Source organism: Bactrocera oleae, chromosome 2 (assembly GCF_042242935.1).
Source record: "Bactrocera oleae isolate idBacOlea1 chromosome 2, idBacOlea1, whole genome shotgun sequence".
Lineage (NCBI taxonomy): Eukaryota > Metazoa > Arthropoda > Insecta > Diptera > Tephritidae > Bactrocera > Bactrocera oleae.
Genome location: NC_091536.1, coordinates 6,798,211 through 6,813,654, shown reverse-complemented (window position 1 = coordinate 6,813,654; position 15,444 = coordinate 6,798,211). Strand labels below are relative to the sequence as shown.

The window sequence follows — 15,444 nt, the reverse complement described above, 5'->3', positions numbered from 1 at the left end:
GAGAGTTAGCATAGGTCATCGTCTATCTGTTCCGCCCGTTTCGACACCTTACGATCGTTTGACAGGCAGGAGTACCAAAGGTGCGCGTTAAAGTCGCCAAGCACCAAACGGTTTTCACCACGAAGTAGCGCACCTATGTTCGGGTGATATCCTCTTAGGCAACATGTAACGGGGGGATGTATATATTAAATATCTCAAGATCGACATTGATTGACCGTATAGCTATACCCTGACTTTCTAGGGTAGTATCCCTGCGGTCGATGTCACCATCGATTAGACGATATTGCACGGTGTTGTGCAGTATGAAGGCTAGGTCTCCACCATTATCTCGCTCGCGTTCCTTACGCATAACGTTGAAACCTGCACAACTCAGAAGATCTGAGCGGCTGTTTAACTTGGTTTCTTGGACCGCAGCTATCGATAAGCGTTCCCAGCTCATGAATGCAACTATCTCCTAGATCGACGACGATCTAACGATAAGCGTTCCCAGCTCATGAATGCTCTGGAGTCTGTTGCAGTTAAATTGTAGGAGTCGGGTTTGTCTCGGGTGTCTAGGTACTATCATAGTCCTCTCTGCGTGTCTTCTAAATCATCTATGCATTGTACTATAGTGTTGTGCATATGAATTTTGTAGATAGATCTTTCTATACATTTTATAAGTTAACAATACATATTTTTTTAAAGAAACCACAATATATTATATATATGTTTTTCCAAAGTCTTACACATTTTATTAAACTTCATTTTTATACATATTTCATTAAAAATTCGCGGTTACAAGCATTCTTTTACTCATCACCAGTTATTGTAGTATTCTATTTTTTAAAAATTGTAAATTTCGAAAGTACATACAGAGTTCAGTGTTGTGTTTCCTTATGGGCATTTTTTTTGGGGGGGTTGGGCAAAAATGTGTTATATTTACTTTACTCGAGTTTAGCAGTAAGAGTGTATGATTTCTGTAAGATCCTGTGTAGTTTTTAACTAACTAACTTTTTTTCAACCTCAAACCCATACCGTTGCTTGTTTAATGAGCTAATTAAAATTAAATAGAAAATTGAATCCCAAATACGGAATTGAAAAAAATTGTATCCCCAACAGCTAAATTAAAACTTCAATTTTTATCCTAAATACCGGTTTGAAAAATAATTGTAATCCAAAGCTTATAATTAAAAATTTAAAAATCAAATGTTTCAGAATTTATATTATATATTTTCGCATTTGCGTACTTCCTGTTCTGCTACATTCAACTAGTGCTCACACAAATTCATCATCTTCAATACTCCATTCAAACGGTTAATGTTTTAACAATTTTTATTTTAAGATTTTAAGAAGTTTGAGGTTAAAAAAAAAATTGATTTTTATTATTAAATTGAAAAATTTAATTTTCAAATTTTAATCCCAAACATCTTGAATGAAAATTTAATTTTTAAGTCCAACATCTTGGATTAGAAACTAAATTTTTAATTCCGATTTGGCATTAAAAAATAGATTTTCTAATTAAAAAATTCCCAAACCTGACGTCAATACACGAAAAAATTTATTGAACAATAATTTTTGTATTTTTATTTTTATTTGTGGGGGGTTCGTGAAAATTTGGAAGAACCAGACATATACAAATCTTTATGTATTTGTGTCCGTTAATAAATAAAGCTTTTAATAAGTTCGTTTAATAAATTGTGTGGTTATGAACATAACGATATGAATACTTGTATATAGTGTTGCAATTTCTTACACAAATTAAATATATTATATATATATATAAATATTATTATTATTACAATTTTATGGAAAAGACATTGTGAAACCAGTCAATTAATGCCAATGTTGTATATTTTCAATATAAATTGTTTTTTTCTTGGTATAAATTGCCTTTTTTTGCTTAAAAAATTATGTTGTTAAAGTTTCGTTGTTTATGTAAGTGAATGTATGCAGCTTCATCTTCTATTTAGAAAATATTGAATTTTGTGCTTTAATGTGTATTTAGAGTAAAGTTTAGATTGAAAAAAAGTTATTAGATGTGTATTGAACAAAGTGTTATACTTTTTAGACAGCTTTGCATTTTCAAATGTAAAAGCAAAACTTTTTTCGGACGAAAACGAATGAATTCGAAAAGAATATTTAAATTATTGTATGGCTGCCTTAAACCTAAATATAAATTATAACTTAAGCAGCAAAAAAAAATTGTCTAGCTGCACAACGATAAGTAAAATAAGAAGTTTTAATAACATAAATATTTAATACTTAATTTATAAATCATTTTTATGCCTTTGGAAGGTAAGCAGATAAATTGCACGAATTTAATTAATAATATATATATATATGTATGTATATGTATGAGAGCTTTATAGCTGCATATAATATTAATTGTACATATCGTTTAAATAATAATTCATTAATCATTTTTACTTTGTAGTTATAAATTACACTGTTGGTGAGTGAAATACGAAAATTTGTATTCGTATCGCAAAATGTTACAGTAAAACATACGAAGACATAAACTTTTTGGAATGACCAAAGTTAAAGTTAAATTTTTCAACTCAGAATATACTTTATTTGCACTGAATTGCGAAAAATACAGTTAAGCATTAGTAAGCACAGTATGCAATTATATATATTTTCCATGCCGATTGCGAGTATACCAAATGACAATTAATAAAATTAGTCGTTATGTGACTGAATGCAAAACATATTTGAAAGTATGAGAAATTTTGAACATACTCTGCAGTTGCACATAACGCTAGCGCCTGTGCATTGTGCTCTGTCTGCCCTTATACTTTATTTGATATGTAATATTTGTATTCAAATATTTTCAAATAGTGTGTCATTTAGCTCCCACATGTGTTTTCATAAGGTAAATTTCGCTAATTGTCTATAATTAACTATGAAAATTGATGCAATATATTTTGTGCATTTTTACTTCGATATTCGACATTTCAAACTAATAAAAGATCAAGGCATGACAACTGCTGCGTATCGAATTGTTAGTTGTTAATGTAGTGTCTGTATAATTGTGTGTATGTACTTTCGACTGTTAGACTTGCCTGTAACTCGCAATTATTTTCTCTATACTGTGCGTTTATTTTAAAATTTCTTGATTAGTCGTTTCAATATCTTAATATTATGTTTTCTATTCAATTTATATTTCTGTTCACTGCTTATCTACTAGAATATTATCAATAAAAACAACTTTGAGTGTGAATGCTTAGCACCCTGAAAAAAATTGCTTCCAAAAGGGACGAAACAATCCCACAACCAAGTAAAGGACGGAAAACTTTAACAACTACATACATGCACATCATAGCTTAGTGCAAAGTCAGACCTCCTCACTTAACTCGGCTGTGGGTTATATGCTTCATTCTACGATTTACACACAATTTTCCACTTTTGCCGGTTTTAAGCACTTTGTGCTAGCTAACATTACAGCCTATAGCCATTACTACCGCCAACACCACTACTACTGCTACTCACAGCACTGCCGTGTGATGTGGATGCCGTCGTCGCTGCAGCTGCCTCTTGCATAGCCTTCTGTTTGGCTCGTCGATTTTTTTGTCGCGTATGTTCGATTTGGAAATCTTCGACACGTAAATTTAGCCTTTGTATATTATTGATAATGAAATCCTCTTCGAGCACATGCTCAGGTGGTGAGCGCAGCACCTCTAATGTCTCACAAAGTCCATTACACTGTTTACGAACTTTGTGTTGATTTAGTGAAGCACCAATTATCACTAGTGCTACTTTGAAGATGACACGTATGCCTTCGGCGAGAAAGCAATCCCAAACTCGTAACAGTGTTTCCCATGGTAATGTTCTTGTCATAGCGCATAGAAACCAATCGGTCATATAGAGTAACGGTTCGACTTTGTGCTTTTGCAGATGTCGGTATGCGGGTGGGCAGGTTTTTTTGAGGAGCCCCTCCAGTATGCCAGCATCATTTTGCAGCACCTCAAGACCAGTAATGAAATAGTCTTCTAAGTAACTATAAAAAAAAAAATAGAAAAGCAATAATTTTAAATATGCATGTACAAAGAGGTTATGAAGCAAATGCAAGCACTACATGTTTAAAGTAAAATTAATCTCAAATGTATTTTTGTTCTGTTGTAATTATACCACTATAACATTTATGTAGCTACCATACAAACTGAACGCTCAAAATCAAGTTCTTGTATGGAAAACTTTTATATTTGACTAGATATCTTCACAAAAATCGCCATTAAAGCAATGCTACACAATTTGAACAAATTTCAAAGCATATAATGGTCATATAAACCGAAAGATCAAACTCAGTACTTGTATGGAAATTTTTTTTTATTTGACAATATATCTCCAAATTTTAGAACACACCACTATAGCATATAGCCATATAAACTGAAAGACCAAAATCTAGTCCTTGTATGGGAAAACTTTTTTACTTGTGAAGAGGATTCGAGCTTCGGAGCAACCGAAGTTAACGTTTATCTTGTTTTTGTTTTTTTATAAGCAACAATATACCAGAAAAATAAGCTAAAAATTTGGTTATTACTTACTAATAATTTAATTGTTTTTTAATAATAATTTAAAACGCTTAACTTACACATCACAAACACTAACAAACACCCAAAACGCATCTTCTGCCGGTAGGTGCATAAGCAGGAAGGCAGCAATGGGCGCTTGCGCTTGACAAAAGCCCACTTTCGGATTGTATATTGAATACGCTTTTAATACATTAAACAATTCGATTTGTCCAACTTTATCCTCATCCAAAAACATTTCATGAAACGGAAATTGACGATGTTTGTCTTTTTTGATCTCTTCGATTACATGTGGATTACCGGGTTGTTCAAGTAGTTCTTTGTAGACAGTAGGATTTTTCTTTTTTAATAAATAAGCACCAGAAAGATAGAACCAAGCACGTGGACGAACCGATTTTGGTATACCTTTGCGACAGCGATCACGAATCTGTCAATTAAAAAAGGGAACTTTAATGTTACTTTTATAAATTAAACAACTTCAAAAAAGCACACACCTTTTTGTAATTTTTGGACATATATAATGACCAATTATCAATCATATACAACCACTTCTTTTCTCTTGCAATAATTTGTGCCTTTGAGAGTGGTTCTTTTGGTTTTTCTGTGCGCTGAAAGCCACCATAAAAGCCGTTGCGATCCGGGCAACTGGAAACGGTGGAACATAGTGATATTGTGTCAACGGAACGTGGTGATGTCGCCATTTGTAAACTATAAAAAAATAAGTATTTGAAAATTGCATATTTGTACAGATTTATATATTATATAAAATTAAAATTGATTATTAAATATTAATAAATGCTTAAATATATATGTATATGTATATGAATATTCTAAAATAAATATACATATATGTATGCATATGTGCATATATCATTTCCAGTCGCCATTTTAATAAATTAACATACCTAAAGATAGTGTAGGTTTTGTAAATTTTAGAAAACGTGCATCATACACGCAAATAAATACATATTTAGAAATAAATCAATTCAAGTCATTTAATTTTGAATCATTCGTAAATAGACAAATGTATTCACATATAAATGCATTTGTTGTATGTTTGTGTTGTATGCATGTATGTATATGCTAAATTCAAATTGATGGTGTGCATCTGTAGTACTACCTCCCACTGCTAACTGTGTCTTTCGGCTGCAGCGACAGAAACATTAAACTGCGCCGCAAAATATTTCAAAGGGCGTAGAATGTTCTGTTGTAATATTCCGAATTATATAAGCAAATTTTACCACAGTTTATGTAAATATTTAAGTTTTCACTCTCAATATTATAAAAACAATTTTGTTCATATTGTTCATGTATAACACATTTTGTCAGGTGGATAGTCGAAAATTATTATATAGGCTATATTGGAGACAGAGAAAGGGATGGGCTGATTGAATTAATTTTGACATTGCTGAGTTATACTTGAGATCATATTTTCTAACAATTTTATAAATATATATATAATACACACATTGAACGACATGTTCGGCATAAGGTTTGTTAGAATAACGAAAATCAATATAGGTAGTATTTGGGAGTTGGTTATTGAGCATATTACATATTGACTGATATATATATGGCCTAAGGCCAACCGGAAGTTTGAAAATCTTATATAAGCTATACGAGCCGACCCTATACGAATTTTGATCCTATTTTGTCTATTTTTGTTAATATAACACACTATTAACAGAATAAAATACTCCCTCTTGTTCATTAAGGTACCTCACATACCATCACTAACATACATGTGGAGTAAAATAAACCGGATGATTGAAAATTCTGTGATTTGTTATATAAGGGCTAGGCCAAGTTTTCACCCGATTTTACTCATTTTTGGCACGAAGGTGAAGCATTATAAGGAAAACACATACACTTAGTTTTATTGAAATAGTTCACATATTAACCGATATATGCGGTATAAAGTAAACCGGAAGTTCGAAAATATTTTGATAAGGTAGGTATATAGGGCATAAGGAAAGATTAAATGTATTTTTTAAATACTTGCATACTATTATCAGGAAGAGAATTTCTACGAATCGCAATAATATATCTCACAGATTGACCGTTATTTCCGGTAAAAAGTTAGCACCAGAACCTAGGGTCCTCAAATTGCGTAACTGCGGTTATGGTCCGATTTTGACAATTTTACACTTTAGATGGTATACCTCAAAAGCACGATTTGTACAGAGTCTTGTCTTAATAGATTCTTTGGTGTTTGATTTGTATACTGGAAAGTGAATGAATCGTATGGAATTTAAAATTGTGCTACATAGGAAGTAGGCGTGGTTGTAATCCGATTTAGCTCATTGTGAGATGGGATTGTTAAAATAATTTTATGTACCACATTTTGTAGAAATTAATCAAGTAGTTTGGAAGATATATGATTTCGCCAAAATCTGGGCGGTGCTACGCCTATCTTCCAATTTTGATAACGGTTCCTTTAAATCGCGCTTTTAGTAGTTTTTAAAAAAACCATTATATAGAGAGTTGGCGGCGTTATCATCCGATCTTATCCATTTTCACATATTTATATGTATATATATATTTACAATATTTATTCTGTGCAAATTTAAGATATATAGCTTAAGTGGTTTAGGAGAAATATATGTACATTTACTTATTAGGAGGCGGGGCCACGCCCATATTTGAAAAATTGTTCAACCATAGGTGCCCCTTCCCAACACAATTTTATGTACCAAATTACAGATATACGTCTTAATTTAGTGCTTAGTTATGGCGTTTTATAAGTTTTCGATTAAATAACCGTTACAACAAAAACAACATTTTACTCCATAGCAACATGTTGCAAGAGTAAAAAAAAATAAAAGATTAGTGCCTGTATATACAAACAGATGGACAGACAGGCGGACATGGCTAAATCGCGTCCACTCGTCATGCTGATCAGTTACGTCCCTGAGTGTTACAAACTTCGTTGCAAAATAAATATAATAATATATACAAATTTATTACTTTTTATGCAATCGGACATAGGCGTTTAGTATAGTGAAATTTGTTGTATAACAAATACAGACGCTTATCAAGCTTTGTGGTAATGTTGCAATACTTCACCCGCAGTGATATCGAATTATATAATATAAAAACATTACATACATATATATTCACATATGTAGGTACTCAAATTATGTACATACATACATATGTGTAATAGTTTATACATCATGAAGCGAGTGTCTCCTTTATATATAATTGCCAATTTGAAGACGAAAAAGGAAGCTTGTTGCTTTAATTGTGTTTACTAAACAGACGTCTTGAATATTAATGCATTTACTATGAGGTTTTATTATTAGGTTGCCTTCAACGCAATTTCCATAGAGCCGAAAGGTGGGATGGTACAAATGACACACAATTTCAATTTTGCATACTGCTTTAATTTTATATTCCTGGTTAGTACTTACAACACTTTTCTAAATATGTATGTAATTAATTTATAAAAAAAAAACTAAATGAACAGTGCTGCAATATTAATTAAATCAGTGTGCTTATATGCACCTGAGTACATAAATTGCATTTTTCCGAAAACAACAAGTTCAAGACGGCAAATTTTCAATATATACATTTATAGGTATACAAATTTTACTCTAATCATAAAATATAAAGATTGAAGAAAACAAGTTGTGGTATTACGTACACCGACTTATTTAATTTGTTGACATGAACCCTACATATTGTTCATATGTATGTACGCATATCTTTATTGCGCAAAGCATAAAAATGAGTAACAGTTTGTTCTGTAGATAATTTTATTAGACGATAACTCCGCTTTTTAAATACCTACCCGTTTACCTGTCAGACACCCACAAATAATAGTGATCGTTCGACAATATCAACCCACCTATAATCGTCACGGTTTGTTCCGTATGCATTTACGAATACAAAACAATAATAGCAGCCAACATTAATAAATCAAAAGGTTAAAACAATTGAATATAACGTTGTCTTTTTGACGCGAGTTTATTTACATTAGCATATACCCTTTCCTAAAGTGGTACTAGCGCCCCCCTAAACAACAAAAAAATATATATAACCACCTACATACCTGTGTTGTGACACTAACGTCTGGAGCGCTTCTTGCTTTTTTAGTTCCAGAAACTTGTGTTCTTTTCGTTGCTATAACTTTAGGATATTTTAACTTACACTATTATTTATATGTAGTGAATTTATGTCAATATTTCCGTGCGCAACTTTCTCATTTTGTTTATTGGAATTTTTGTTCTGTCCTATTCACCTAATAGAAAGGCGAAGTTAAAAACCAATTAGAAAATAAAAGCGTAGGTTCACGTTTACAAAGGTACGCACGAAACTTGTTTTATTATTAGAATTTTATCCGACATTCCCTTTTATCATTTCAAATGGACACGTTGCAAAACACCACCTTTTTGTACTTTTTAATACAATATGTATATTTTGTATATGTTTAATATATATTAAATTGATGTATTTTGTACAAACTTAAAAATATTCACTTCATTCGCTTTTCTTTCAGTTTTCTTTGTGGCAATGACAAAGTTGACAACTTCTTAGTCGCAGGGTTGCTCCATATAAGTATAAACTTTATAATTTGCAGTTTCCAACACTGCAAACAGCGAGAGAATGGAATATTTGCTTGATATATATTATTTTCACGTAGAGTACGGTATATGAATAAAATAATGGATCTATTAAAAATGTTTTAAAATTTGTTTAATTTCAACTCGTTAAAATAATCTCATATATTATATTATTATACTACCGTAATAGTATCAATATTAATATTAAAATTATATGGCAAGGCCATGTGTAAAAATGTCAGATTTCTATTTGACGTTTTACAATATATTTAATTTAGACGCTCTCTTTTATATTGTTCACCACGAAAATTTCTTTAAAGCCTGTTAATTTGTTTATTTTACCTGTTGAAATGGCGATGGATCTTGAGAAAATCTGCCGTACTTGTTTGGCACTTGGGGGTCCACTACTTTCCATATATGATGGTGGTGGGGGCGGTGGATGTATTGCTGATATGCTACGAAATTTTACTAAAACCAAGGTATGTACCCCTTGAAATCGTATTAATTGGTGATTTCCTATACAAGACTTATTTTCCATGTGTAGCCACGACGGGAAGATAAACTGCCCGAAAAGGTTTGTTTATCTTGTATTAGCGAGATTAATCGTTGCTACTCATTTAAGTTGAAATGTGAGAACTCATGCAGAACACTGAGGCAATTGGTACCTGATGCGCCTCCAGAAGAAACGGAAGAGAAGCTGTCAAAAGTAAAGGTGGTACAAGTTAATAAGTGTGTCCAAACTAATGATGAAGTGCTGAAACAACTAACTACAGTTCACACACAAACAAAAGAAAACGTGGTGCCGCAGACTAACCGGTATGTGCAAACCGCGCCAATATGCAATATAACACATAACAAATCAACGTCCCCTATACGTATGAAACCAAATAATACCATAAGATTTGATAAAATAAAATTAGAAAAAACTTTAGGAGTTGAATTTGGCGAAGAAATTGAAATTGTCGAAAGTAGTAAACTTCAACGCCGAAATAATGTGCATCACACTTTAGCACTCAAGCGACGTCGAATAGATGAAAGATACGAAGAGGTTGGAGAAGATGGAGAAGAAATTATTATGGAATTGCATACAGATGAACCGGATATTGTCGATAATTCAGAAGGAATTACATTATATTCGACACTACATGCCGCCGTACAGGATACAGAAGAAGTTAACGATAATACAACTACGTATTATCAGCTAACCCATTCACAATCTGAAAATGAAAGCGAAAGCGAAAACATTACCGTAAATAATGAGAATATAATAAGCGAAACGAGTCAATTACGAGATTGTGATGAAGAATTTGAGGAAGATGGTGTTTATGCACGATTTATTTATACCGCAGAAGAAAATGAGGCATTTAATACTGGCGATGGGAATACGCATTCCGAGGATTACGATTTCACAATTTTTAAAAATGATACTGGTGAAGCGGAAGTCTTAGCAAAGCCCACAATGACAACGCGTTCATCAAAAGCAACTGAAGGAAATAATGTTCGTGTGCTTAAAGAGGAGCTGAAGTGTTGTCATTGTCCGATGACATTTGTTAGTTCTAAACGTTTAGCACGACACAAATTGAAGCGACATGGAAGTGAACAAACACGCAAAGAAAATGAATCAAACTCTGAACAGGAACCATCTAAGCCAAAAGTAAGACCAATTTTATTGCATCCCAATTTTTGTACATAATGGTATAAATTATTATTGTTTTTTTTTTACGTCATTAGGACACCTTAGAAAACTCGGAAATGAAGAATATTGATAATGAAGATAAAAATTTAATCATTGCCGATCCGGCGCTTATAAAGACCACTATCTCAACTACGTTGCAACCGATTGTGCAGAAGACACAACCGGCTAAATTGGTATACTTCTGTGAGACTTGTGGAGCCGGTTTTGCGCTAAGAAGATCGCTAATTCATCACAAAAAGCAAAATCTTTGTAATAAAACAACATTTGATTGTGACAAGTGCCGACGCGTTTTCATTTCGGAAGAGACATTGAAGGAACACCAACTAACACATCTGCAAGATCATGAGTGCACCGAATGTGGCAAGCTTTTTGGTACAAATGATGAACTTGGTCAACATATGGTCGACGAGCATAAACGTAATTTACGCAATCAATGTCCCATTTGCAAAAAAGGTCAGTGTGAGAGAATCTTTTTTTTTATTTATTTACTTTTTTTTTTAATTTTTAATTTTAATTTATATTATTATTTTATTTATTTTTTAATTTATATTATTATTTATTTTTTAAATGTTTTTTATTGATTCGGTTCTTTAATACATTGACCCATATTTATAACTGTTTACCTACAGTTTTTACCATACTATCCGCACTAAAAGATCATTTGCGTGTACATAGCGGCGAAAAGCCGTTTGTGTGCGAAATATGCAACAAAGCGTTTAGCCAAAAGACGAACTTAAAGCAGCATATAATGCGACATTCCAAGGAAAAGAAATTCAAATGCGACGAGTGTGCGAGAACTTTTGTTACTAAGGGCGAACTATGCTCACATAAGCGTACACACACAGGCGAACATCCATTCCGTTGCGATGAATGTCTGGCTACATTTACAATATCGAGTTCGTTGGTGAAACACAAACGTATACATACTGGTGAACGACCATATGCATGCGATCTATGCCCGAAACGATTTACATCATCATTTACGCTAAAAAATCATAGGCGCACTCATACCGGTGAAAAACCGTTCAAATGTCGCTGGTGTAGCAAAACATTTACACAGAAACAGGATTGCGTTATCCATCATCGTACGCATACTGGTGAACGAAATCATTGGTGTCATGTATGTGGCGAGAAATTTACACATTTGGGTACATTACGTACCCACATGAAAACACATGTAGCGAAAGATGTTGCCGGTGTAGCGAAAACTGCTGGCAAAGGAAAAAGGCTTTCGACGCGTAACAGACTCAATACTTCCAAACGGGAAAGTATGGATGGATCCGCTTACAATATTACCATATTGGATGTTGAAGACGACGATGGTGATGCTGATGGCGATGGCGATGGCAATGAAGATACAACTACAGTTGTAACGGTCGCTCGTGAAGATATGGAACGGCTGGCGGCAGGTGGTACGCTTCGAAGTAGTGAAGTAGCAACTGTCGGTGAGGAGAAACTTGTGCAACTAGCTATTGAGGAAGTTTAACAATTCGAAAAATAAAGTAATAATAAATACATAAATAAAAAGTCCCTTAGATTTTGTAATTTTTTAAAATTTAATACATTAACTTGGTCAATTAAATACGTGTCACTTGCTTGGCTGTTGCAACTGCCGTTATAATTTTTTAGTAGTGACGCAGTTGATTGTAATTCTGGTAAATTTACAATGTTTTAGCCGTCTCTTATTTATATATGCATGTGTGAATTTGTGATGTAAACTTTACGTAAATTGTCTCACTTGTGTCATCTGTCCACTTACGACAGAACAGCCGCTATTACCAACACCACCACCTTCATCGAAAATATTCACACTAGTTGAGGGCGGTTCGGAACTGAACCAATTAATCAACGCATGGTGTACACTCTGCACGCATTTACGCTGGTCGGCAATCAGATTTTCCGAGTATTTTACATGATTGGCAAATGCCTCTTTCTCGTGCAATGCATCTTTGGACATACGATGCAGGTCTTTAAGTATGGCTGAACCCCACAATTGTACATGAATATCGGGTATTTTTGAAGCCAACTGCATAGCAGGTGTAACCATATTCATGCTTTCCTTTGAATTGCCTATGCTGAGGAAGACATGTGATAGTAGTACCAACGAACAGGATGTTAAACGATTGAGGTCTTCAGCATTGGCCATTTTCAAGGTCTCGCGTAGAAATCGCCTGAAAATATTAAAAAAACAAAATGTCCATATGGCATTGGTTGTAATTTTAATTGTTATTATGTCAATTGACTAACTTACTTGGCCTCGTGAAAACTGCTTTTGTGAAACGCATGTAGTCCTTGTACATAATAGAAACCGCCCATTAGCGCTTGACTGCTATGCGTGTGCGTATTCTCTGTAGACACGGTGTCCAAAATTTGTTTTAGATCCTGTTCGCGCTTTGTTCGTAAAAAAATAATTGCTAAATTCAAATTAGCAAATAATTTCAGGTCGCGTTCAGATGTTTCCATCACACAGGCTATGAATTGCCGTTCTGCGTGCTCATAAAAGCTAGTCGACATTGAATATAAACCTAGTAGGCAATGTAGTTGTGCTGAATGACGCCGAAGTAAACCTCGATTGGGTGATGCAATGCAAACATCTCGCGCTGCTGCAATTTCGGTGATTGCCAGAATACGATTGCCCATCACCATGCGACACATTACAATGTGCTCAAGCAATATCACCTTGAACACTGACAATATAGGTTTGTCATCTTGCGCTTTCAATTTTTCAATTTGGGTCAACGCTTTTTCTGTGTACTTTTGTGCCTTATCCATATAACCGGCCATCATTGAGTGTGATACCGTCACTAAATATACCAAAACATATAACTGTTCTTTAGGTAGCCACACGAACATTTCTAATGCGTTTTGTCCAAATATCGCTGAAACAAGATATAATAAAAAAAAGTGTTATTTCATTTCATAATATTAGATATAATATTATACCTTCATCGGTTGGCCAGTTGGGTGCCATTATAGTTTGGATTGACGTTTGCAATTGTTTTAAACTGGGTTTAACAGTTTTAACCTGACCCAACGCAAGGTAATAGCAAACTTGCAGGACTAGGAAAAACACTTTCAAGTATTCCTTCTGATGAGCATTGGTTATATTGTTATCAATAATGGCACCCGCCGTATTTAACAATGCCAAAACATCGTTTGTTTTCCTCTCTATCATTAATATCATGGCGCGAGACAATAGAAATAACACTTTTAGATAAGTAGCACCTGTCTCCTCAGCTGACTCTACACCAACGGCTAATAATTCAGAAGCTAAAGAATACTCCCGGTCTGAGGCGTGTATTTGCGCAAGTTGCAACAACAATTTGCAATGCCAAAAGACATTATGCTGCGACAATTCAACTGCGCGACGCAACATAGCCTTTGCTTGTGAATTTTGCTCCAACTGCAGGTGTAACTGCGCTAATAGCGAGGCGGTGTCAAATTTAACGTCATCAAAATGTACCAAAGTCTCGGACAGTTTCCATGCAGTTTCCAAATGATTACGTGCTAAATCGGTGTTCAATGTATAGGCCATCAATATTTGACCCATTTGTAAGTGTGTGCGTGCTTCCACCTTTGTCGGTGGCTGGAAGGTAAACAACGCTTGTAAGCACTGTATACATTTCTTAATGTTTGGCGGTTTCGATGTACGGAAATGCTCGGCTAGGCCTAGCAACGATATATAGCAGGCATCCTGGGAAGGCGCTGTAGCAGTGCTTGTTGATGCCATCTCAATTCACCAACCACACTAACAGCAGCAGCAACAAATGCAATTGCTTCAGCTTGTTATCGTAGGAATCATAAATTGCTGACGCAGATTTACTTATTATTGAGCCTTTTGTTAATATTAAATATTTCCACAATAGTACTAAAATTAACTAAACCGATCGCTTTCGTTTTATCAAAATATTGCAAAGCATATATTCACCATAGTATCACATTTGACAATTGTGGTGGACTTGTAGCATTTGGCATTTATGTGTTGCCGTATTTTCACTATGTGTATAGAGTTGTAGCTTTACAATAAATACGAAAATGATAAAATAAAATAATTTGCAATTGAATTGGCATTAGAATACTGTCCCAGGATTTCGGAAATAAAATGGGTATGGGCAGATAGAAGAGATCCTCCAGATCAAGAATATGTATGTATATGTAGTTGCGGGAAACTTATAGTTTTCGAGATAGTTGCGTTTAAATTTGCAAAATTCAACTTTTTAAAATATATTTTTTCGATTTACAATGAATTTTATACTTATATTTATCAATTTTATATCCATTTAAACTTCCCTAATTCATTTTTACATATTTAATTTATATTATACAGTGCGGAAATAGCTTTAATTCAATATTTAACCTACTGTTCAATTCTATTAACTCACACAATATATAGTGTTACCTTATCGACATCTTTTGTAAATGAACTGAAAGTTTTCGCTTCGCTTTGCCTCAAACATTTGCTTTGACAGATAAGTTGAATGCATACTTTTAAATTTAAGCTAACCAAAATGTTGGGCAACTGTTGGGGATGTTCGAAACTCAATCACTGCGGCAATATTGCGAGCAAAATATTTGCATTGATTGGGCTAAGTAACAGCTGAGTCTCTTCATAAGAAGAACAAGGTTGCATTATTGGTGCAGTTATTTGCTTGCTCGAATATCCCCGTTATCTTTT

The 15,444-nt window shown here is 33.8% G+C and overlaps 3 protein-coding genes across 4 annotated transcripts; 1 reads left to right on the top strand and 2 right to left on the bottom strand.

Annotated features, from left to right (window-relative positions):
• Positions 1-697: 697 nt before the first annotated feature.
• Positions 698-9,026, bottom strand: wkd (TBC1 domain family member whacked). Of its 2 annotated transcripts, XM_036373283.2 has the most exons (5): positions 8,823-9,026; positions 8,563-8,751; positions 5,003-5,216; positions 4,571-4,935; positions 698-3,976 (listed from the first exon to the last, which is right to left on the bottom strand). In XM_036373283.2, exons 3-5 carry the CDS (start codon positions 5,207-5,209, stop codon positions 3,418-3,420), a joined length of 1,131 nt encoding a protein of 376 aa, XP_036229176.1. In that variant the 5' UTR covers positions 5,210-5,216; positions 8,563-8,751; positions 8,823-9,026; the 3' UTR covers positions 698-3,417. The 2 variants fall into 2 exon arrangements, with proteins under 2 accessions (XP_036229176.1, XP_014085487.1); XM_014230012.3 differs by having other exon boundaries at positions 8,563-9,026.
• Positions 9,027-9,316: 290 nt separating this feature from the next.
• LOC106614303 (zinc finger protein 420) lies at positions 9,317-12,329 on the top strand. Its single transcript, XM_014229983.3, has 4 exons — positions 9,317-9,552; positions 9,618-10,727; positions 10,805-11,222; positions 11,399-12,329. Exons 1-4 carry the CDS (start codon positions 9,424-9,426, stop codon positions 12,253-12,255), a joined length of 2,514 nt encoding a protein of 837 aa, XP_014085458.2. The 5' UTR covers positions 9,317-9,423; the 3' UTR covers positions 12,256-12,329.
• Positions 12,307-14,716, bottom strand: Mau2 (Mau2 sister chromatid cohesion factor). Its single transcript, XM_014229988.3, has 3 exons — positions 13,713-14,716; positions 13,021-13,648; positions 12,307-12,940 (listed from the first exon to the last, which is right to left on the bottom strand). The coding sequence occupies exons 1-3, from the start codon at positions 14,497-14,499 to the stop codon at positions 12,490-12,492; spliced, it is 1,866 nt and encodes a 621-aa protein (XP_014085463.2). The 5' UTR covers positions 14,500-14,716; the 3' UTR covers positions 12,307-12,489.
• Positions 14,717-15,444: the final 728 nt, after the last annotated feature.